Source organism: Dipodomys ordii, unplaced genomic scaffold (assembly GCF_000151885.1).
Source record: "Dipodomys ordii isolate 6190 unplaced genomic scaffold, Dord_2.0 Scaffold97, whole genome shotgun sequence".
NCBI classification, from domain to species: Eukaryota; Metazoa; Chordata; class Mammalia; order Rodentia; family Heteromyidae; genus Dipodomys; species Dipodomys ordii.
Window position 1 is genome coordinate 3645541 of NW_012267313.1, and position 17274 is coordinate 3662814.

Here is a 17274-nt window from a genome sequence, read left to right on the forward strand (position 1 = left end):
GGACTAGTTTACATTCCCACCAACAATGCAGTAAGGTTCCCTTCTGTCCACATCCCCTCCAGCATCTGTTGTTATTAGAGTTCTTGATTTTTGCCGTTCTATCTGGGGTGAGGTGATATCTCAATGTTGTTACACAATAAAAACATTAAAAAAAAGAAATTAGAGACATTTTTATTAAAGTAGTTTTCTTTTAGTTTGTCCATTTTGAACTTTAGTTACATATACTTCTTCTAAATGGTTTGTTTGCTAGATGAAAATTTCAGAGAAAAGCCAGTAATACAATAACAGGATACTCAATAACATTTTAGTTCATGATGATTAACTAGTAAGTTATGTTATATCATGACTGCATCAGCAATACCTAATTCTTGGTGAAGCGAAGAATAACATTAACAATGCAGTAATTGATAGGGCAAAACATCCTAACAGGATGGAATTTTCAGAAATATCTCCCTTCTTACAAGAAGAATATATCCTAGCATTCATTTTAAGGAATTGTATAGATACTGTATTTTTATTTGTCTATTTTAAGTTGGGTAATAGTGACAATTAGAAACTTAAAATTTTAACATGTATTTACAAGGAGAAATTAGTAATTATTAACTGGTTGGTCATGGTTGGAGCTGCCTGAATATTTTAGGTTCAGAGGGTATATTCAAAGCCATAAATCAGAAAACAGAAAAGTCAGATAATTTCTGTATGAGTGGATAAGGATTGAATGATTAGTTGTTGGTATATTGAGTATTGGAATATCATTTGTTCAGAGAATTGTATTTTTAGATATGCAAAGTTCCACAGTTTAGGCATGGTAACACAGGACTATAATCTTAGCACTCAGGAGGCTAAAACAGGAGTTTCTTGGGCTAAAGACCAGCCTGGGCTCTGTATTGAGACCCTGTCTTAAACAAAAGACAAACAAGCAAACCAAATTTATCATAAAGTAGATCAATGTAAGTTATAGTAGTATTGTGTCCTTAGTCTTAAAATGACTATTCTCCTTGGCTGTTTTCTCGCTTTGAGCCTCATCAGTTCACTTCGAACTCAGTACTGGAGCTCTGGCATCTAAGGAAGCCCCTTTTGTGCAATCTCTTATTGTTTCTCCCAGATGTGTGAAACCCAGAATTGAAAAATGTCCTGCAATGAAATAGTCCTGTATTCCATATGCATTCGTTCATTTTATCTTGCAACCCAAAATTGAGGAGTATTTTTTGTGTTCTTTAAACAAACACAATTGATTTCCCCTTAAATTAAGCACAATATGGCCAACAATCAAGCCTATCAAGCATGTATGAGCTAAAGATGAAACAAGTACAGACGCTTACTTTTGACTACAGCCCAAGCCCTGTTATGATTTCCTACCAGTGATAGCTGAGTCTGTAATTTCTATCTCCTTCTGAACTGCAGTCAGATCTTGATTTCTTGTTCTCTTTGAGACTTAAGATATCAGTGGCACTTGTAGCCTCTTTGGACATTAAATTTTCTCAGTGGCAAGATCTCTCATGACAGATTTGGTTCACTGGCTGCCAAATCCTAAAAACTCACTGATTCTTACACCTTTTCCTGAACATGAAAATATATAAGGACTATATTTTTCTATTTGTCCTCTGGTATATGGTCTTTCTTGTGATGCTTTATCCTTTTCATCTTTGAGTGCTTGGCCTCGCTGCTTTTCTATCATATACCATACCTTGCCAACACCCGTTATACATCTGCTTTATCCTCTTAACATATAGAGGAAAAGTGGTTTGGGTCCTGGTTCAGGTAACTCACTTTGACTCACCAGTTCTCAGTATTGCCACAGGAGGAGGCCATTTTTCTGACTGAAAATCACCACCAAGGGAACTTCTTTTTTTTTTTTTTTGTCGGTCGTGGGGCTTGAACTCTGGGCCTGGGCGCTGTCCCTCAGCTCTTCAGCTCAAGACGAGCACTCTACCACTTGAGCTACAGTGCCACTTCCGGTTTTCTGGTGGTTTATTGGAGATAGGAGTCTCACGGTCTTTCCTGCCCGGGCTGGCTTTGAACCGCGATCCTCAGATCTCAGCCTCCTGAGTAGCTAGGATTACAGGCGTGAGCCACCAGCGCCCAGCCCAAGGGAACTTCTTTAGGACAGAGAGCAAATACTCTGAGAGCCAGACGTGACATCTAGTTCTAACCTCCAATTGGCCATGCCTTGAGAGGTCAGCCGGGATGAAAAGAAAAGAGTCTAAGAAATAAGCTTATACAATATCTTTCCACATCCAGCCCAGCACACACAGTGCTCCAGAATTCACCTTCTTCCTATTTGGGGAGAAAATCGGCCCTATTTCTTTCCAGAACAGTCTCTTGATTATAGAGATGCATTTTGATTAGCAAATCAAGTGAGGCAAAAACAACATACAAACCCATGACTATGGAACATCTTTAGGTATAGAAAGTGTACTATATCCCCAGAAGTTCCCAAATGTACATGGATTTACCTGTTGGTCAGTAATGAACCCCCTCGTCCCCTTAGCTTACCCTTTACAATAGAAAGCATGTTGCATCCGGCCTCTCTTTACTGTAGCTTCCAGCACCCTTGGAGGAGGTGTTCCCTACATTCAGACTTGAATGCGACCGTTGGAGATACCTCCATGTGTGACCATAAGTTGGAGATGAGTTTGGAAAATGAGGTTATCTTGTTTGAGGTCTGCACAGGCCTTGCAAAAGAGCAACAGAAATACTATTTGGTTTCCTTCAGGAGTGCAAACTGTAGGAATGGCACAAAATGCCAGAAGAAATGAGAAAATGGAAATTCATGTCAGTAAGGGTCAACGGGCTTGCTGAAACTGTATTTGAGCCCATAGCAAAAGAAGTTTTACTTATTCCTCTCTCTCTCTCTCTCTCTCTCTCTCTCCTACCTGAGCACCATCAATCAGCAAACTAATAACTTCTGAGTCTAGCTAGTTACATTGCTCTCCTGAAAAAGCCCCTTCAATGGTGATTTTGTACCTGATCCAAAGGAAATTAAATCAAATAATCAAACTGTGTTACTTGCAGTTGAAAGAAGGCTCCCTGAATGCAAGTAAAAATTAGTAGGAATCTTTCTAGTCTTAGGAATTCCTTCCTTAGCATTTTTTAGTTATTCTTAAAGTATAATTCAAAAGAATAAAGCACTATCAACTATATTAGTAGTGATGATAGCCATTGGAAATTACTACTATTTCATTTCCTGGTGACTTAATATAAAAGTATAATTTTGTTCTGAGATATATATCCTGAAAGAAATGACTTATTGTTATAACATCTAGAACAAAATCTGTTCAGTCTCTTTTAACTATAAGAATGCATAAGGATCAGTAATTTCCTCTAGAAAACTAAAATTAAAAAATGGCTTCTTACTCTAATTTATGCCAAAATCACTGAAATTTCAATTCTAAATTTTCATTAAATAATTCCAAATGTTCATTCATTAAATGAAGAACACTTTCTATCAGTTTCTTATTTTTAAAAAATCCCCCTTTGAAAAATCCCTACTAAGGAGAAAGATGTGAAGATAACAATTTCTTAGTTACATGCTTCAAAAATAGTAGCCTGATAACAAAACCTGGAATTGTGAGCAGAGCATTGTCAAAATACATGGAAAATTGGGTCTTTATTCATGTGTATAATGGTATCAAGATATAGAAATTTAATGACACTAGTTGATGGTGGAAAAATAACTTCAAAGAAAGAATGATGATGTCATTGTGGTTGTTTGTGAACTACTTCAAACTTTCTGAGAGATAATCTAAGGTCTTTTGACCATGTTCTTTTTGAAGATCAAAGTGTCTGTGTCTTCGGGAGGTGACTGCATTCGAACATACAAGCCAGAAATCAAGAAAGGAAGCTACAATAATATTATTGTCAATGTCAAGACCGCTGTTGCTGACAACCTCCTTTTTTATCTTGGAAGTGCCAAATTTGTAAGTCTAAAATTTCACTTTTCTTTAGGCTACAGGGATACACAGTCAGAGGTTCATCTTGACACTGGGCAAAATGTATAGACTCCCGTCACATGCCCTCTTCCCAATGTGTCTAATGTAATCTTTCAGGTTTGAATATTTTCCCCCTCACAGAGTTTGGTCTAGTTGTTATTACTTTCATTTTTCAGTATACAAGTTTTTATTTTGAATTATATTTTCAGATGTAGCTGTTTAAGAAGAAAGCTAAGAAAGTTTTTTCCCCACAAACTAAGAATGATAATAAACTTCAGTGTTATTGAAATGGAAAAAAGTGAATTGTGCACTAAATTTTTTAACCAATAACAACTCTTCTAACTTGTTGAATTTATGACTCACACAAAGTTATAATCCTTTCTATCTGAATGACGTCATTTTATGTGTGTGTATCTTCTAAAATGAATAAGATTTTTAATAGACTATTTATGACATAATATTTGCTATTCATCCAAGACACTCTAGATCACTCAGGTTAGAAATCATAGTTGTCCTTCCAAAATGTTTGTGTCTTTGGTGTAAACAATATAGAAGTCTTAACCTGATTGTTTTACTTATCTACAAATAGCACCTATTGAAAAGTACTTTGCTGGCCTCCCCTTTCACAGTGCTTTATATCTATATCATCTATATCTATATCTATACACATATATATATACATATTGCTTTTATATTTCTCTGTACCAGATTGACTTTCTGGCTATAGAAATGCGTAAAGGCAAAGTGAGTTTCCTCTGGGATGTTGGATCTGGAGTTGGGCGTGTAGAATATCCAGATTTGACTATTGATGACTCATACTGGTACCGTATTGAAGCTTCAAGGTAACTGTTCAATTAACACAATTAAATGACAGGATCTTGAGTTCAGTTCCCAGCCTGAGAAAGTTCCAGTTTCCATTTCAATACAGCAGCTATGTATAAATGTATGCATGTGTGTGAGTTTTATGCTATCTCTGCTTATATAAATGTGTAGGAAGGAGTATATCTGTCATACCTGTTAGCAATTGACATACTTCAAGTTACTGACCAGCGTTGACTGGTCTATTTCCGACCCATTGGGACAAGAGGGTAAAAATGACAGTAGCAGTGATTATTTCCAGTCATCTTACCTCAGGAGAAAAAAATAGTACTGACACTTGTTCTTACTGAATGAGGCCAAAACATAAGAGCTGCTTATCTTTGGTGTACACAGCTCCTTTTCTAATTTACATAGCAACCATGCTTTCAGATACATGTAATGTCAAATAGCAATATCCATATATAATAAGTTAGGTCCACACTACTTAAAATAGGATTAATAGAGAATTGAAGCAGCAATTCTATCCCTGAAGCCTTAATTTAATTTTCTTAAAGCATCCAGATCACATATAGATGCATTTCTTTTTGTAATAATTTTTTATTGTGAACATACTGTACAGAGGAGTTACAATTACATGAGCAAGGTAAGGAGTACATTTCTTTTTTGTTAATTTAATTTAATTTTATTTGTGAACATACTGTATAGAGGGGTTACAATCACATGAGCAAGGTAATGAGTACATTTCTTATCAAGCATTGTTGCCTCCTCCTTTGTTTTTCCCCTGTTATCCCTGCCCTCCCATCTTCACAACTATACTCCCCCCCCCCACCACCAAAGTTGTAAAGTTCATTTTTAAACATAGTATTTTGTACATCTCATTGTTGTGATGGGTCTACCTGTATCCCTGTATTCTCCCTTCCCCTCCCCAAATTATACCAACATCAAATACAGTGAAAACAGGAATTAACTTAACCAAAGAAGTGAAGGACCTCTATGATGAAAACTGTAAAACCTGAAAAAGGAAATCAAAACAAAACTTAGAAAGTGGAAAAACTTCCCATGCTCCTGGATTGGAAGGATCAACATCATGAAAATGGCAATACATCCCCAGGCTATCTACAAATTCAATGTGATACCCATCAATATTCCAACCTCATTCTTCAAGGAAATAGAAGAGGCAATCCAAAAATTCATATTGAACAATAAAAGACCCCAAATAGCAAAAACGATCCTTAACAGAAAGAACACTGCAGGAGGAATATCAATACCAAATTTTAAACTCTACTACAAAGCCATAGTAATCAAAACAGCTTGGGACTGGTACAAGAAGAGATCTCAGGACCAATGGAATAGAATTGAAAACCCAGAAATGAACTCACAGACCTCTAGCCGCCTAATCTTCAATAAGGGAACTAAAAAAAAAAAAAAATAGAATGGAAGAAAGACAGCCTCTTCAGTAAATGGTGCTGGCAAAAGTGGTTAATCACTTGTAGAAAACTAAAGCTAGATCCTTATATATCACCCTATACCAGAATCAACTCCACAAGTATCAAAGACCTTGGAGTCAAAGCAGACACCCTGAAAAGATTACAGGACGGAATAGGAGAAAGCCTAGGTCTCCTTGGCACAGGCCGAAATTTTCTTAATAAAGACCTAGAAGCATTTCTATACTCAGTATTTTCTCTCATTCTCTCCTCTTTTTCCAATGCTCCACTCCCTATTAAACCCAAGCACCTAAGAGTTGAATGTTCACATTAAGAATCTAAGTCTAGAGGAGAACAAAACAAGTAAGGCAAAAGAATCAGTCATTGTCCAGTCTACATGAGAGGAACATAGAGATCCATTTTGGCTGTCTCTGCTTAAATTTTTCCATGACAGAAAGTTTGTAACAAGATTTAATGAAAAGCAATAGTTTTGGTTCCTTTTTAAGATATTCAGCAAACGTGTATCTTGTGTATATGTATGAATGGGGGGGGGAGTGGGTGTGGGTGTTTGAGAGGAAGAGAAAAGAGAGGGAAGCTCATGCTTGTGATGGTGGGAGGACCGCTGAGCGCTGAGTTTACGGACATTAATTCTTACAAAGTATAATTCTATCCAAAGAGTTAAAGAATATTTTTTTTGATCCAGTCATGGGGCCTGAACTCTGAGCCTGGGCACTGTCCCTCAGCTCTTCAGCTCAAGGCTAACACTCTACCACTTGGGCCACAGCACCACTTCCGGCTTATTCTGCTTATGTGGTGCTGAGGAATCGAACCCATGGCCTCAGGCATGCAAGACAAGCACTCTACCACTGAGCCACCTTCCCAGCCCCTAAAGAGTTAAAGAATATTAATTGATAAATTCATTCTTTTGTTTCCATGCATTTCACTTTACCCTGCCCCCTAAAATAATAAAACATTTACCCAAATGAGACCACAGGAGAGAAATGTGAAACAAAAGTTTTGTTGTGACTACTTGTCTCAGGAAGGCCAGATTCTCATGTTTAATAATTCATGGAAATCAATCACTCAAAGGAGAAAATGAAGCAAACTAAAATAATAATTATAATTATGTTATCCACATTCTGTTCATTTAATTTAAAAGTAAACTTCAGCTTGTATATAAAGCTCTGAAGAATATATATGTATATACATACATATATATTATATAACAAACTGTAAAAGTCAGCAAATTTGGATCTAAGATATTATACATAATTTTAGGAAATATTAAACAATTTATACCTTAAAATGTGGCTGATTTGGAGTCCACTTGCAACAAATTTTATAAAATGCTAAATAAAATTCTAAAAACTTTTTTTGGGTTGTATATGTTGGAAAACAGTTTATCACTGTCTTTCACTAATTATCAATGGCTTTCACTAATCTGTGTCATTCCTGTCAATGTCTTAATTGAAAGAGACTCTAAATACCCAGGAAAGATTAGAATAAGTTGGGCAAGTTTGAAGCTTAAATACCTAGTTATCTCTTAAATTTTTCAAAGCAACTCTTTTGTTTTGTATCTTTTAAATCTGAAGTGGACAGAAAGAAATATATGTTTTCTATATTTTTCTCCCCCTTTATTTCGACATACACCTTGAAGAACGGGGAGAAATGGCTCTATTTCTGTAAGAGCTCTTGATGGACCCAAAGCCAGCATGGTGCCCAGTACCTACCATTCCGCCTCTCCTCCAGGGTATACCATTTTAGATGTGGATGCAAATGCAATGCTGTTTGTTGGTGGTTTGACTGGGAAAATTAAGGTAATATGCTTTTTCCTATTGTATTTCATCATTATAAACAACCACAAAAAGATATAATAAAGCTCTCCAAAACTTGGGCCCTGTTTATTTAACTTGTGCATAAGAAAATATGAATATGTTTTGAGTAAGATCTTCCTCTGAGTCATGAAGATTCAATTATGAAAGTACCCTGCTTGTAACCCTGAGTGTATTTACTTTTAAGCAGTTTCCCCCATCTAGGGCAATGAGTTTTTGACTTTCTTGTTTTAGTTGCATCAAGAGTGAAGTGTTTTTTAATATAACTCATTTTTGAATTAGTTTATGACTAATAAATATGGAACACTATGGAGTTCATACTCATATGTAATTAAACGATCTATGAATAGTTTGGGAAATAACACTGGGGCCATAAGCTTTCAAGTCATGATCTGGTTTCTAAAAGTTCTGGAGTCACTCTTCTCATTTTTAGAGAATAAAGCACTTAATATTCATAATTGCTTTATGACAGGTACTTGTGCATTTCAAATCATAAAGTGCCTGCATTTTAAAGAAGCTTATGTTGATTAAATGGATTTAGGTATTAAAAAACAAACCTTGGGTGAGATGCAAGAACATAATCAAATATAATGGATAATCCTGGACTTGTCAGAATCACTCTGGATGAGATTAGTCAGAAAATATGAGAAGTGAGGGTGACCCCACATTTATGAAAACATAACCTTCATAAGGAAAAAGGTAGTTTCATTCATTTTGGGTACGAGATGTGGGAACTGATTTCACGCTTGTATACAGAAATCATCTTCATTTCCTACAACTACATATAAATGCATATGGCAAATAATAATATGAGCCATATTGACAACTCTCTCTGCCTCCCAGAAAGATAAATATATAGGAGGTGCACTGTAGCACAAAAACCATGAATTTTGAAATCAAATACAGGATGGATTTCCTTCTGTACCACTTTCTGAACTGTAAGCCAAGGCAAATTGCTTGACCCCTTGGGCCTCAATTTTCTTTACTAGAAAAGAGTGATTAAAAAATATGTTTGAACTGGGTACTGATGGCTTGTACCTCTAAACATAGCTACTCAGGAGAACCAAGACTCAAAGCCATCCAGGGCAGGAAAGTCCAAGAGACTCTCATCTCCAATTAATTGCCAAAAGTCTGAAAGTGGAGCTGTTGCTCAAGGGGCAGAACACTAGCCTTGAGCAAAGAAACTCAGGGACAGTATCCGGACCCTGAGTTCAAGTCTCAAGAAACACATATATATGTATGTGTGTGTGTGTGTGTGTGTGTGTGTGTGTGTATGTGTGTGTGTACTGTAAACTATTCAAATACATATATATGAATAGTTTGAATAGTTTAGTATAGAATAATAAATTTCAGAAACATTTTTATAGCCCTTAATATGTGCTAAGCAAGTTGTTAAATAGTTTTATGAACTGACTCATTATTTAATCTTCGCAACAACCCCAAAAGATATCACTCAATCTATTGGGTAAATTCTTTTTAAATTGCCCTAAATTTGGGTAGCTGGTAAGCAACAGTGGAGATTGACAAGTGCAAGAGCTGTCTGAAGGAGGCAGAAAGGCCCAATGAAGACGACATTGTCCCTTGTTGTCCTCACATGCTAGAAAACATGACTAGTTCCTTGGGACCTCTCTTATAGGAACATGAATCCCATTTCCAGAGGTCCCACCTTCATGATCTAATCATCTCTTGAAGGCCCTGTACCCCCATTCTGTTCCATTGTCTTGGAGGTTTAGAATTTCTGTATAAGAACGCGGGGAAGACACAGGATACTCAGACTCTAGCAGTGTACATATTAATACCTTCCTCATCCTTAGTTAACAAATGTGCAGAAGAGAGAAATTGTGTTGACCAATGTTACACAGTACTTTATGACACCGCTGAGACTTGAACACAGGTTAACAATGCAAGAGTCTCTATTCCTAATGATGCTGCATGATGGCTACAATGAGGAGGGAGATAACATGTATAAAATGCACAACAGATGTAAAGGCATGATAGGCATGCCTGAAATTTTACCTTAAGTATTCTTCTTATGCCCATTACAGCTGGAACTGGCACAAAGCAAGTGACTTTGATAAATGGACTATTTAGGCAACCTTAAGAAATCAGTTTGGCTAAGAGTTTTGATGTTCCTACTATACCAGAATATGAACCAAAAGTTGAAAATAGGCACCTAAATGAGTCTGCTGCTAAAGATTCAAATGAGCCAACAAATTTCTCAATTGTAGCATTTTAGAATGCAACGAGGCACCAAAAAAAAAAAAACAAGTGAAATCCACAAGTAGATAATCAACCTTTGGAAAAGTAAGAGACGTCAGCTGAGAAGGGAGAGTTCCAAGGACAGCGCTGGCCCTCTGGTCAACGTTCTTTGTAGCCCCAGAAATAGGAATGCAAGCATTTTGATATGCTTAAACCAAACTTAACTACAAATTGGGAGCTGTTCATTGGCCATCTTCTTTAATTTATTTTTCTAAACTCCAAACACCAGTCTATTTTGTATACCACTTAATTCAGGTAAATGTGAATTTGCTTTGGCAAAGAATTTCTTAAATTACAGCTACAAGAATATGGAATTTAGCTAAAACAAATATTGTTGAAACATTTTCTAGTTTCTCTAGAATGAAATGAGTCACTTTCTTCCTTTCTGGCTGTGGTATACACCAAGCTTAGGGCCTTTTCCTGTGAGGATAGGAACAGATTGGCATGAAACATGTGTGTATAGAGCCTGGTTCTGGAGAGATATACCAGATACACAGCCTGCCCATGGTCCTCGTCTTGCAAAGTTTCTGGCTTTTTCTTCATTTTCTTAAACTGTAGGATGCTTGGGTATGAATGGAAATGGAAAGGCTTAGGGATGCACTATCAGAAGGTAATTTCTATTTCCCTTTCTGTTTTGTGTCTTCAATGAGTACCCTTTCTCATGATCTCAAAAGAAAAATATCCCATGCCATTTGGCACAGAGTGGACAAAAAATGTTATACTTGCACTAATGCTTAATACTTACTGTTCATGTCATCATTAAAGTCTTAGAAGAATTCTGTGTCATAGACAGAAGAAAGGGAAAAAATGTCATGGAGTTTTACACCTAGCCAAGGCTCAGAAAGTGGAAATGTTTATAATTGGCTTTCTATTTCCATGGGTTTCCCATGACCATATCCATCCAATCAAGAAAAAAAAATATTCAAAGAATAAAATTGAACGTGGACTGAATATGTGGCTGTTTTGCCACTGTTTATTCTGAACTATTACATAGTCACTATTTACATAGCCTTTACATTATATTATCCCTTATAAGTGATTCAGAGATTCTTTAAACTATATGGAAGTATGTGCAGATTACATACAAATATTACCTCATTTAATAGATGGGACTTACACACCTAAGAATTGTGGCATTTGTAGGGGTCCTGGAGCTAACCGTGAACACCTCAGACCGTATTTGCTATTGCAGATAATACACACAATGGTAATTGCAATCCCTTTTGAGCAGTATATTTTAAAAACCATAATGAAAGTGAGTCTATTGATGAAAAATTTGAGCTTTCCTCCTTTTGTTGAGCCATAGTAGAATAACTGTGAAAATAAGATATAAAAAGAAAAGTATGGGGAAAACCCAAGAACATCGGAAAGAATGAATAATAACTACTCTAGCTTCTGCTGATTACAACTCTCACAGATACTGCAAGGTTTTTAAAAGATTCTAATAAATACTCTCTCTCTCTCTCTCTCTCTCTCTCTCTCTCTCTCTGCAGAAGGCTGATGCTGTCCGTGTGATTACATTCACTGGCTGTATGGGAGAGACATACTTTGACAGTAAACCCATTGGTTTGTGGAACTTTCGAGAAAAAGAAGGTGACTGTAAAGGATGTACTGTCAGGTTAGTTGAGATGAGAACTTTATATTACCTAACATTCTGTTCTGATACGGAGCTGCTTGAAATGATTAGGAAGTAGGCTACCAGAAACAGAGGATGCCTCAAGTCCTGTTATTTTGCTGGCATTTCTCAAAGACCTTGGAAGTGCCCCTCAGAGTACTTATTTCTATAGTTTGTTATTTTTAATGTAATTTCATTGTTATTATTAAGATGTTGTACAGAGGGGTTTACCATTTCATAAATCAAGTAATGAGTTCTTTATTGGACAATGTCATGTCTTTCTTTTCTTTCCTCCAGGTCATATTTGTATAAATTTTCCAAGGCAGGAAATTGTAATGACAGATAAGATTACCACCTCTTTCTACGCCAGTGCCCCTGCATATATCCACGGGGTTTTGCTTACCTGTGAATGTCTTGGGGTCATAATTATTATTTCATAAAGAGAATACTCCCTAAGCTGATTAGGCATAAATTTACAGGCCTACCTCGGGTTTTAGCTCTACAGGACATTTCAGATTGACATAGCAAGTCCAAAAAGTGCTTCCAGGGAAAATCATGGGTCCCTGGAATTCTTCCTAAGTGGGGAAGGAGAACAAGGACATTAGACAGGCTAGGAGGAAGTACCCCAATACTCATCATCAATTATAAGACAACATCTAGCACAAGCAGGATTTGAAAATATCTAAGTCATACAAGTCATATAAAGATAATATGCATTTTCTTGAATAGAAGATGTAAAATCATTAAAAGTAGATGATTTCTCAGTATGAAAATATAGAACCACTAAAATAATTTTATTGTAATAAATAGCCATAATACTAAGAAATGGAAACATGTTTTGGGGAGAAGGCATTGCAGGAGGGGCATGAATGGAGGACAACAGAGCAAGCAAATGCAGTCATTCTATTCCATGTGCATTATGTAAAATTGAACTTGAAGATAGGGATGGGAGGGAGAAAAATGTAAGGAATGATATTGATCAAGATGCTTTATACTCATAGCCAGATTTATGGAACTGTATAACTACTTAATAATTAAAAAATTTAAACAACAAAAATAACTAAATAGCTATAACATATATATATATATCGAATACCTGGAAGATTAATGAGATATACATATACTTGAAGGTGATAAATAATTTATATAGTTTTACTTTCAATTTACAGGGCACACATATATTTCTAATACTCAAATCCCTCATTGATGTAGCAGAGTAAACTTTGCACTTAATTCTCAAGAATTAAAGAACTCTTTTTCATAGAAAAATAACAGCCAACTATTTCTCTTTTAAAAGCTTTTTCCTCCAAATGTTTTTTTATCATAAACTTATAAACAAGAATTGGAAGCCTGACACATTTAAGATGATTATTGTCAATAATTAGGAATGAAATCTAATATGGAAGATTATTTGTCAAATTTACAATAACAACCAAACAATCATGTCCATAGCTGGATATTCTGACACAGTCCCAGAATGTGGTGCCCAGAAGGAGGCGGAGGCAAGAGAATAAAAGTTGGGGGCCAGCCTCTACTACATGAAATCCCAGCTTTCCCTAAATATTCCTTTGGTAAATTTTTAAGCTAAGCTTTTGTTTTTGTCAATAGTGGGACTTGAACTCTGGGCCTGGGCACTGTCCCTTGGCTCTTCAGCTCAAAGCTAGTGCTCTACCACTTGAGCCACAGCGCCACTTCTGGTTTTCTGGTAGTTTATTGAAGATAAGAATCTCATGGACTTTTCTTCCTAGGCTAGCTTTGAACCATGATCCTCAGATCTTAGGGTACTGAGTAGCTAGGATTAAGCTAAGATTTTTTAAAGTCTCTTACCAACAAAACACCTAAAACATCCCAGGTTCCATCAACAATACAATCATGTCAGACTGTAATTTCACTAATAAGTAATTCTTCAAGGTCTCCCACTTCTAATATAACATGCTATTTGAATTAATATAAGAACATTAATATATAGTCATAAGTCACAAAGTCTCACATTTACAACTTTCTAACACTAGGAGCATCCAATCCCATTCGGGCACCAAAAAGTTTGTCACAAGTGGCTCACACCTGTAATCCTAACTACTCAGGAGGCTGAGTTCTAAGGATAGTAGTTCAAAGCCAGCCTGGGAAGGAAAGTCCCCATGAAACTCCTGTCTCCAAGTCACAAATAGAAAACCTGAAGTAGAGCTGTGGCTCAAAGTGGTAGAGTGCTAGCCTTGAGCACAAAAGCTCAAGGACAGCACTCTGGCCCTGAGTTCAAGTCCTACAACTGAACAGATTAATAAAAAAGTTAATTTAAAAAGTAATTCAAAACTTTTAGGGATTTTTGTTTGTTTGTTTTTTGATGGGGGTAGTGGATTGAACTCAGGGCTGCCACTGAACCATACCACTTGAACCATACCTCCAGATCCTTTTTCCATTGATTATTTTTGAGGAACAATCTTCTACTTATGTTGGAACTGGTTATTGTGCCCAGTCATTTGTTGAAATAAAGTCTCATGTACCTTTTTGCAGGAGCTGGTCCTCAAATCTATCTACTATGTAGCTGAGATTACATTCTTAATCCACCATGCCTCACTCTAGATGATTTTTTAATGTCTTTTCTGAGCTGTGAAAATATTTTCATTATGATTGTTATTGTTTTTGTGAAAGCTCTAATTATTTAATTGTATAAATTTGGAGTGATCTGTCCAAACATAAGCGCTGGTATTTGAAAAATAATAATAATTTTGTAGAACTTGTATTATTTGGCTTTTGTTTTCTTTCCAGAAAAACATTTGTCACATTTTAAGAAAATAGCCAATCATTCCAGCTAAGGGCAAAAATTATTTTTAAAGATATGGATGAAAGAAGTAGCCTGGGAATATTTTGTAAAAGACATTTGTAGGGCATTTATTATAGAAGACCTTAAATTTGTATTTATTCCACAGTAAATAGAAAGGGTGTAATTACTAGTATGCTTTAGACTAATCTGTCAGAAAGATAAAAAAAAGTACCCCATTTGTCTTAATTGTCTAAAAAATTGCATTAAATGAGATGTGATTTGATTAAATTTGATTAAAATACAAAAAGCTGGCATTTAAAAGATTGTGGAGGTTTTAAAAAAAAAACACTAAGACCCAATATTTAGAGAGTTCTCATGGTAAAAGGTACATACAGAAGAACATGGAAGTGGTAGTGAAGAGAAGCAGAAGGATAGAAGAAGATATATTTGAGATGTTTTCTGCCCTGGAAGAGCTTGCAATCCGGCTATAGAAGGTTGCTCAATATATTGAAAATGACAATGCCAAGTGAATGTAGTTCACGTGCAATGTCTCTGTTTCAGTCCTCAGGTGGAAGATAGTGAGGGGACTATTCAGTTCGATGGAGAAGGTTATGCGTTAGTTAGCCGTCCCATTCGCTGGTACCCCAACATTTCCACCGTCATGTTCAAGTTCCGGACATTTTCATCAAGTTCTCTCCTGATGTATCTTGCTACACGAGATCTGGTAAGATTCATATACACACATTTCCCAGAACTTCATGTGCATTTGCTTCTTTTTGTTGAATTCTAAAATAATTGTAAATCATGGATGTAAAGAGTCTAGAATAGCTGTGTACTATCTGAGAATGAGGAATACAGACGGTGCTTATATATTTCCATTGGTATCTTTAATCACGAATATAATTTAAGTACTATTGATTTTCAATACAGCTCCTCCTAATAATCCTTCATGAACAGTACCCAGTAAAGATTTTTTCCCAAATAGGAATTTGTAGCAACAAATCTCTTTGCTTGTTTTCTAAGTTGAAAGATGATTCTAGGTGTTCTTTGGCCTCGTTTTCTGTTGTTGTGATGGTTGTTGTTTCTATTTTAGCTCAGGGTTTGTTAACAAATTCTTTCAGGGAACATAGCTTGTTGTTTAGTATATTGTGAGAGAAATCTATATAGTACTACCATAATGATTGAATATGTCCTAGAAAATTAGTTGCAACCATTTTCACCATAACATCAGACCCACTAAGAGTCACAAAATATTAACACAGGTTCTGTTTCTGAAATGAATTTGTGTTCCAGAGCAGCCTAAACCATGATTTAGCTGTAAGGTCCTATTATAGACCTCATAAAGAAATGAATGTTCTTATGTTTCTGTGCGTATATAATCACTGGTGTATTTTTACTTTATTAACAGAAAGATTTCATGAGTGTCGAGCTCAGTGATGGCCACATAAAAGTCAGCTATGATCTAGGTTCAGGTATTGCTTCCGTTGTCAGCAATCAAAACCATAATGATGGGAAATGGAAATCATTCACCCTGTCAAGAATTCAAAAACAAGGTGAGTTTTTATAGTAATAATGCAGTATGGGCCTTAATCATGCTATCCAAAGTACCCATGAGCCTAATCAGGAAAACGACCTTGTCTGTAATTTTAGCTTCTCTCAAGCTCGATGAAAAATGTATGCAGTCATTTCTTTGGCTTAGATTATAGATGGTTTGGATTAGACAAGACTGATTGAAGAGCCAAATGGTTCTCTGTCATTTTCTTCTGAAACCGGGAGCTTAATTTGAAAGCATAAAACTGTCTTACAACTTGTAAAATTGCATCATGTAATAGCTTTGAAAAATGTCTTTTCTTCCTATTTGTCAAGATGTTTTCCTTGAAGCATCCCACAGTGGAATTTACAGGGTGATAGAGCAATTCCTTTCTCTTTAAAAATACAAAAATTAATTGTATGTGTTCAAGTAAATAATTAACAATAACATGACATTTTTATGCCATTGAGACTTTACAAGAAAACTCTTCCATAGACATTATTTCATATGATTGTATAGGTAGGTATTCTGTTCTGTTGTTAAAGGGGATGCGTACTCAAATTTGTATATACTGTGGACATATACACGTATGTATGTACATATGATTTCATAATATAAAGTTGATCTATTAGTTCTTAGCATGATGCTTGCAATTTAGATATGAAAAAACCTTGATATACCTTGTAACACAAATAGACCTAATTAATGTTAAGGATGCCATTGTTCACGAAAATTTGTATTTACCTTTGTACCAGCTTTCATTCCTTCACTTAACAAATGTCTGGTGTGCAGTTACTTTATATTGTATAAGAACTAAGGGAAGCCAACCACAAGCCGTGTCTTCAAGGAGCTACTTGGGGAGTGAGAGAAGTATTGAGGACAGAGTTGATTGCTGATAGAGATGTGACTTCTGCTAGCAGTCTCAGAAGAGAGGGATATTTAAGTGGAAAGGGGAGATCTGCTCCCAGAAGAACGACTCTAAGAAACAGGCAGGAGTTGAAGAGTTAGCTCGATGAAATCACCTGGGACCATTTCAGAGAATGAAAAATTATGCAAAAGCTTGAAACCATCAGACAGGAGAATGCATCACTTTCCCACTGT

General features: G+C 36.0%; 1 protein-coding gene across 1 annotated transcript in view; it reads left to right on the top strand.

Moving 5' to 3' along the window:
- Nucleotides 1-17274, top strand: part of Lama2 (laminin, alpha 2) — a 544126-nt gene that overhangs the window by 486910 nt on the left and 39942 nt on the right. Inside the window, exons 46-51 of the mRNA XM_013026778.1 lie at nucleotides 3777-3920; nucleotides 4641-4774; nucleotides 7833-7992; nucleotides 11760-11884; nucleotides 15204-15366; nucleotides 16051-16195. Coding sequence (XP_012882232.1) covers nucleotides 3777-3920; nucleotides 4641-4774; nucleotides 7833-7992; nucleotides 11760-11884; nucleotides 15204-15366; nucleotides 16051-16195 — 871 coding nt within the window. The remainder of the gene's footprint in view (nucleotides 1-3776; nucleotides 3921-4640; nucleotides 4775-7832; nucleotides 7993-11759; nucleotides 11885-15203; nucleotides 15367-16050; nucleotides 16196-17274) is intronic.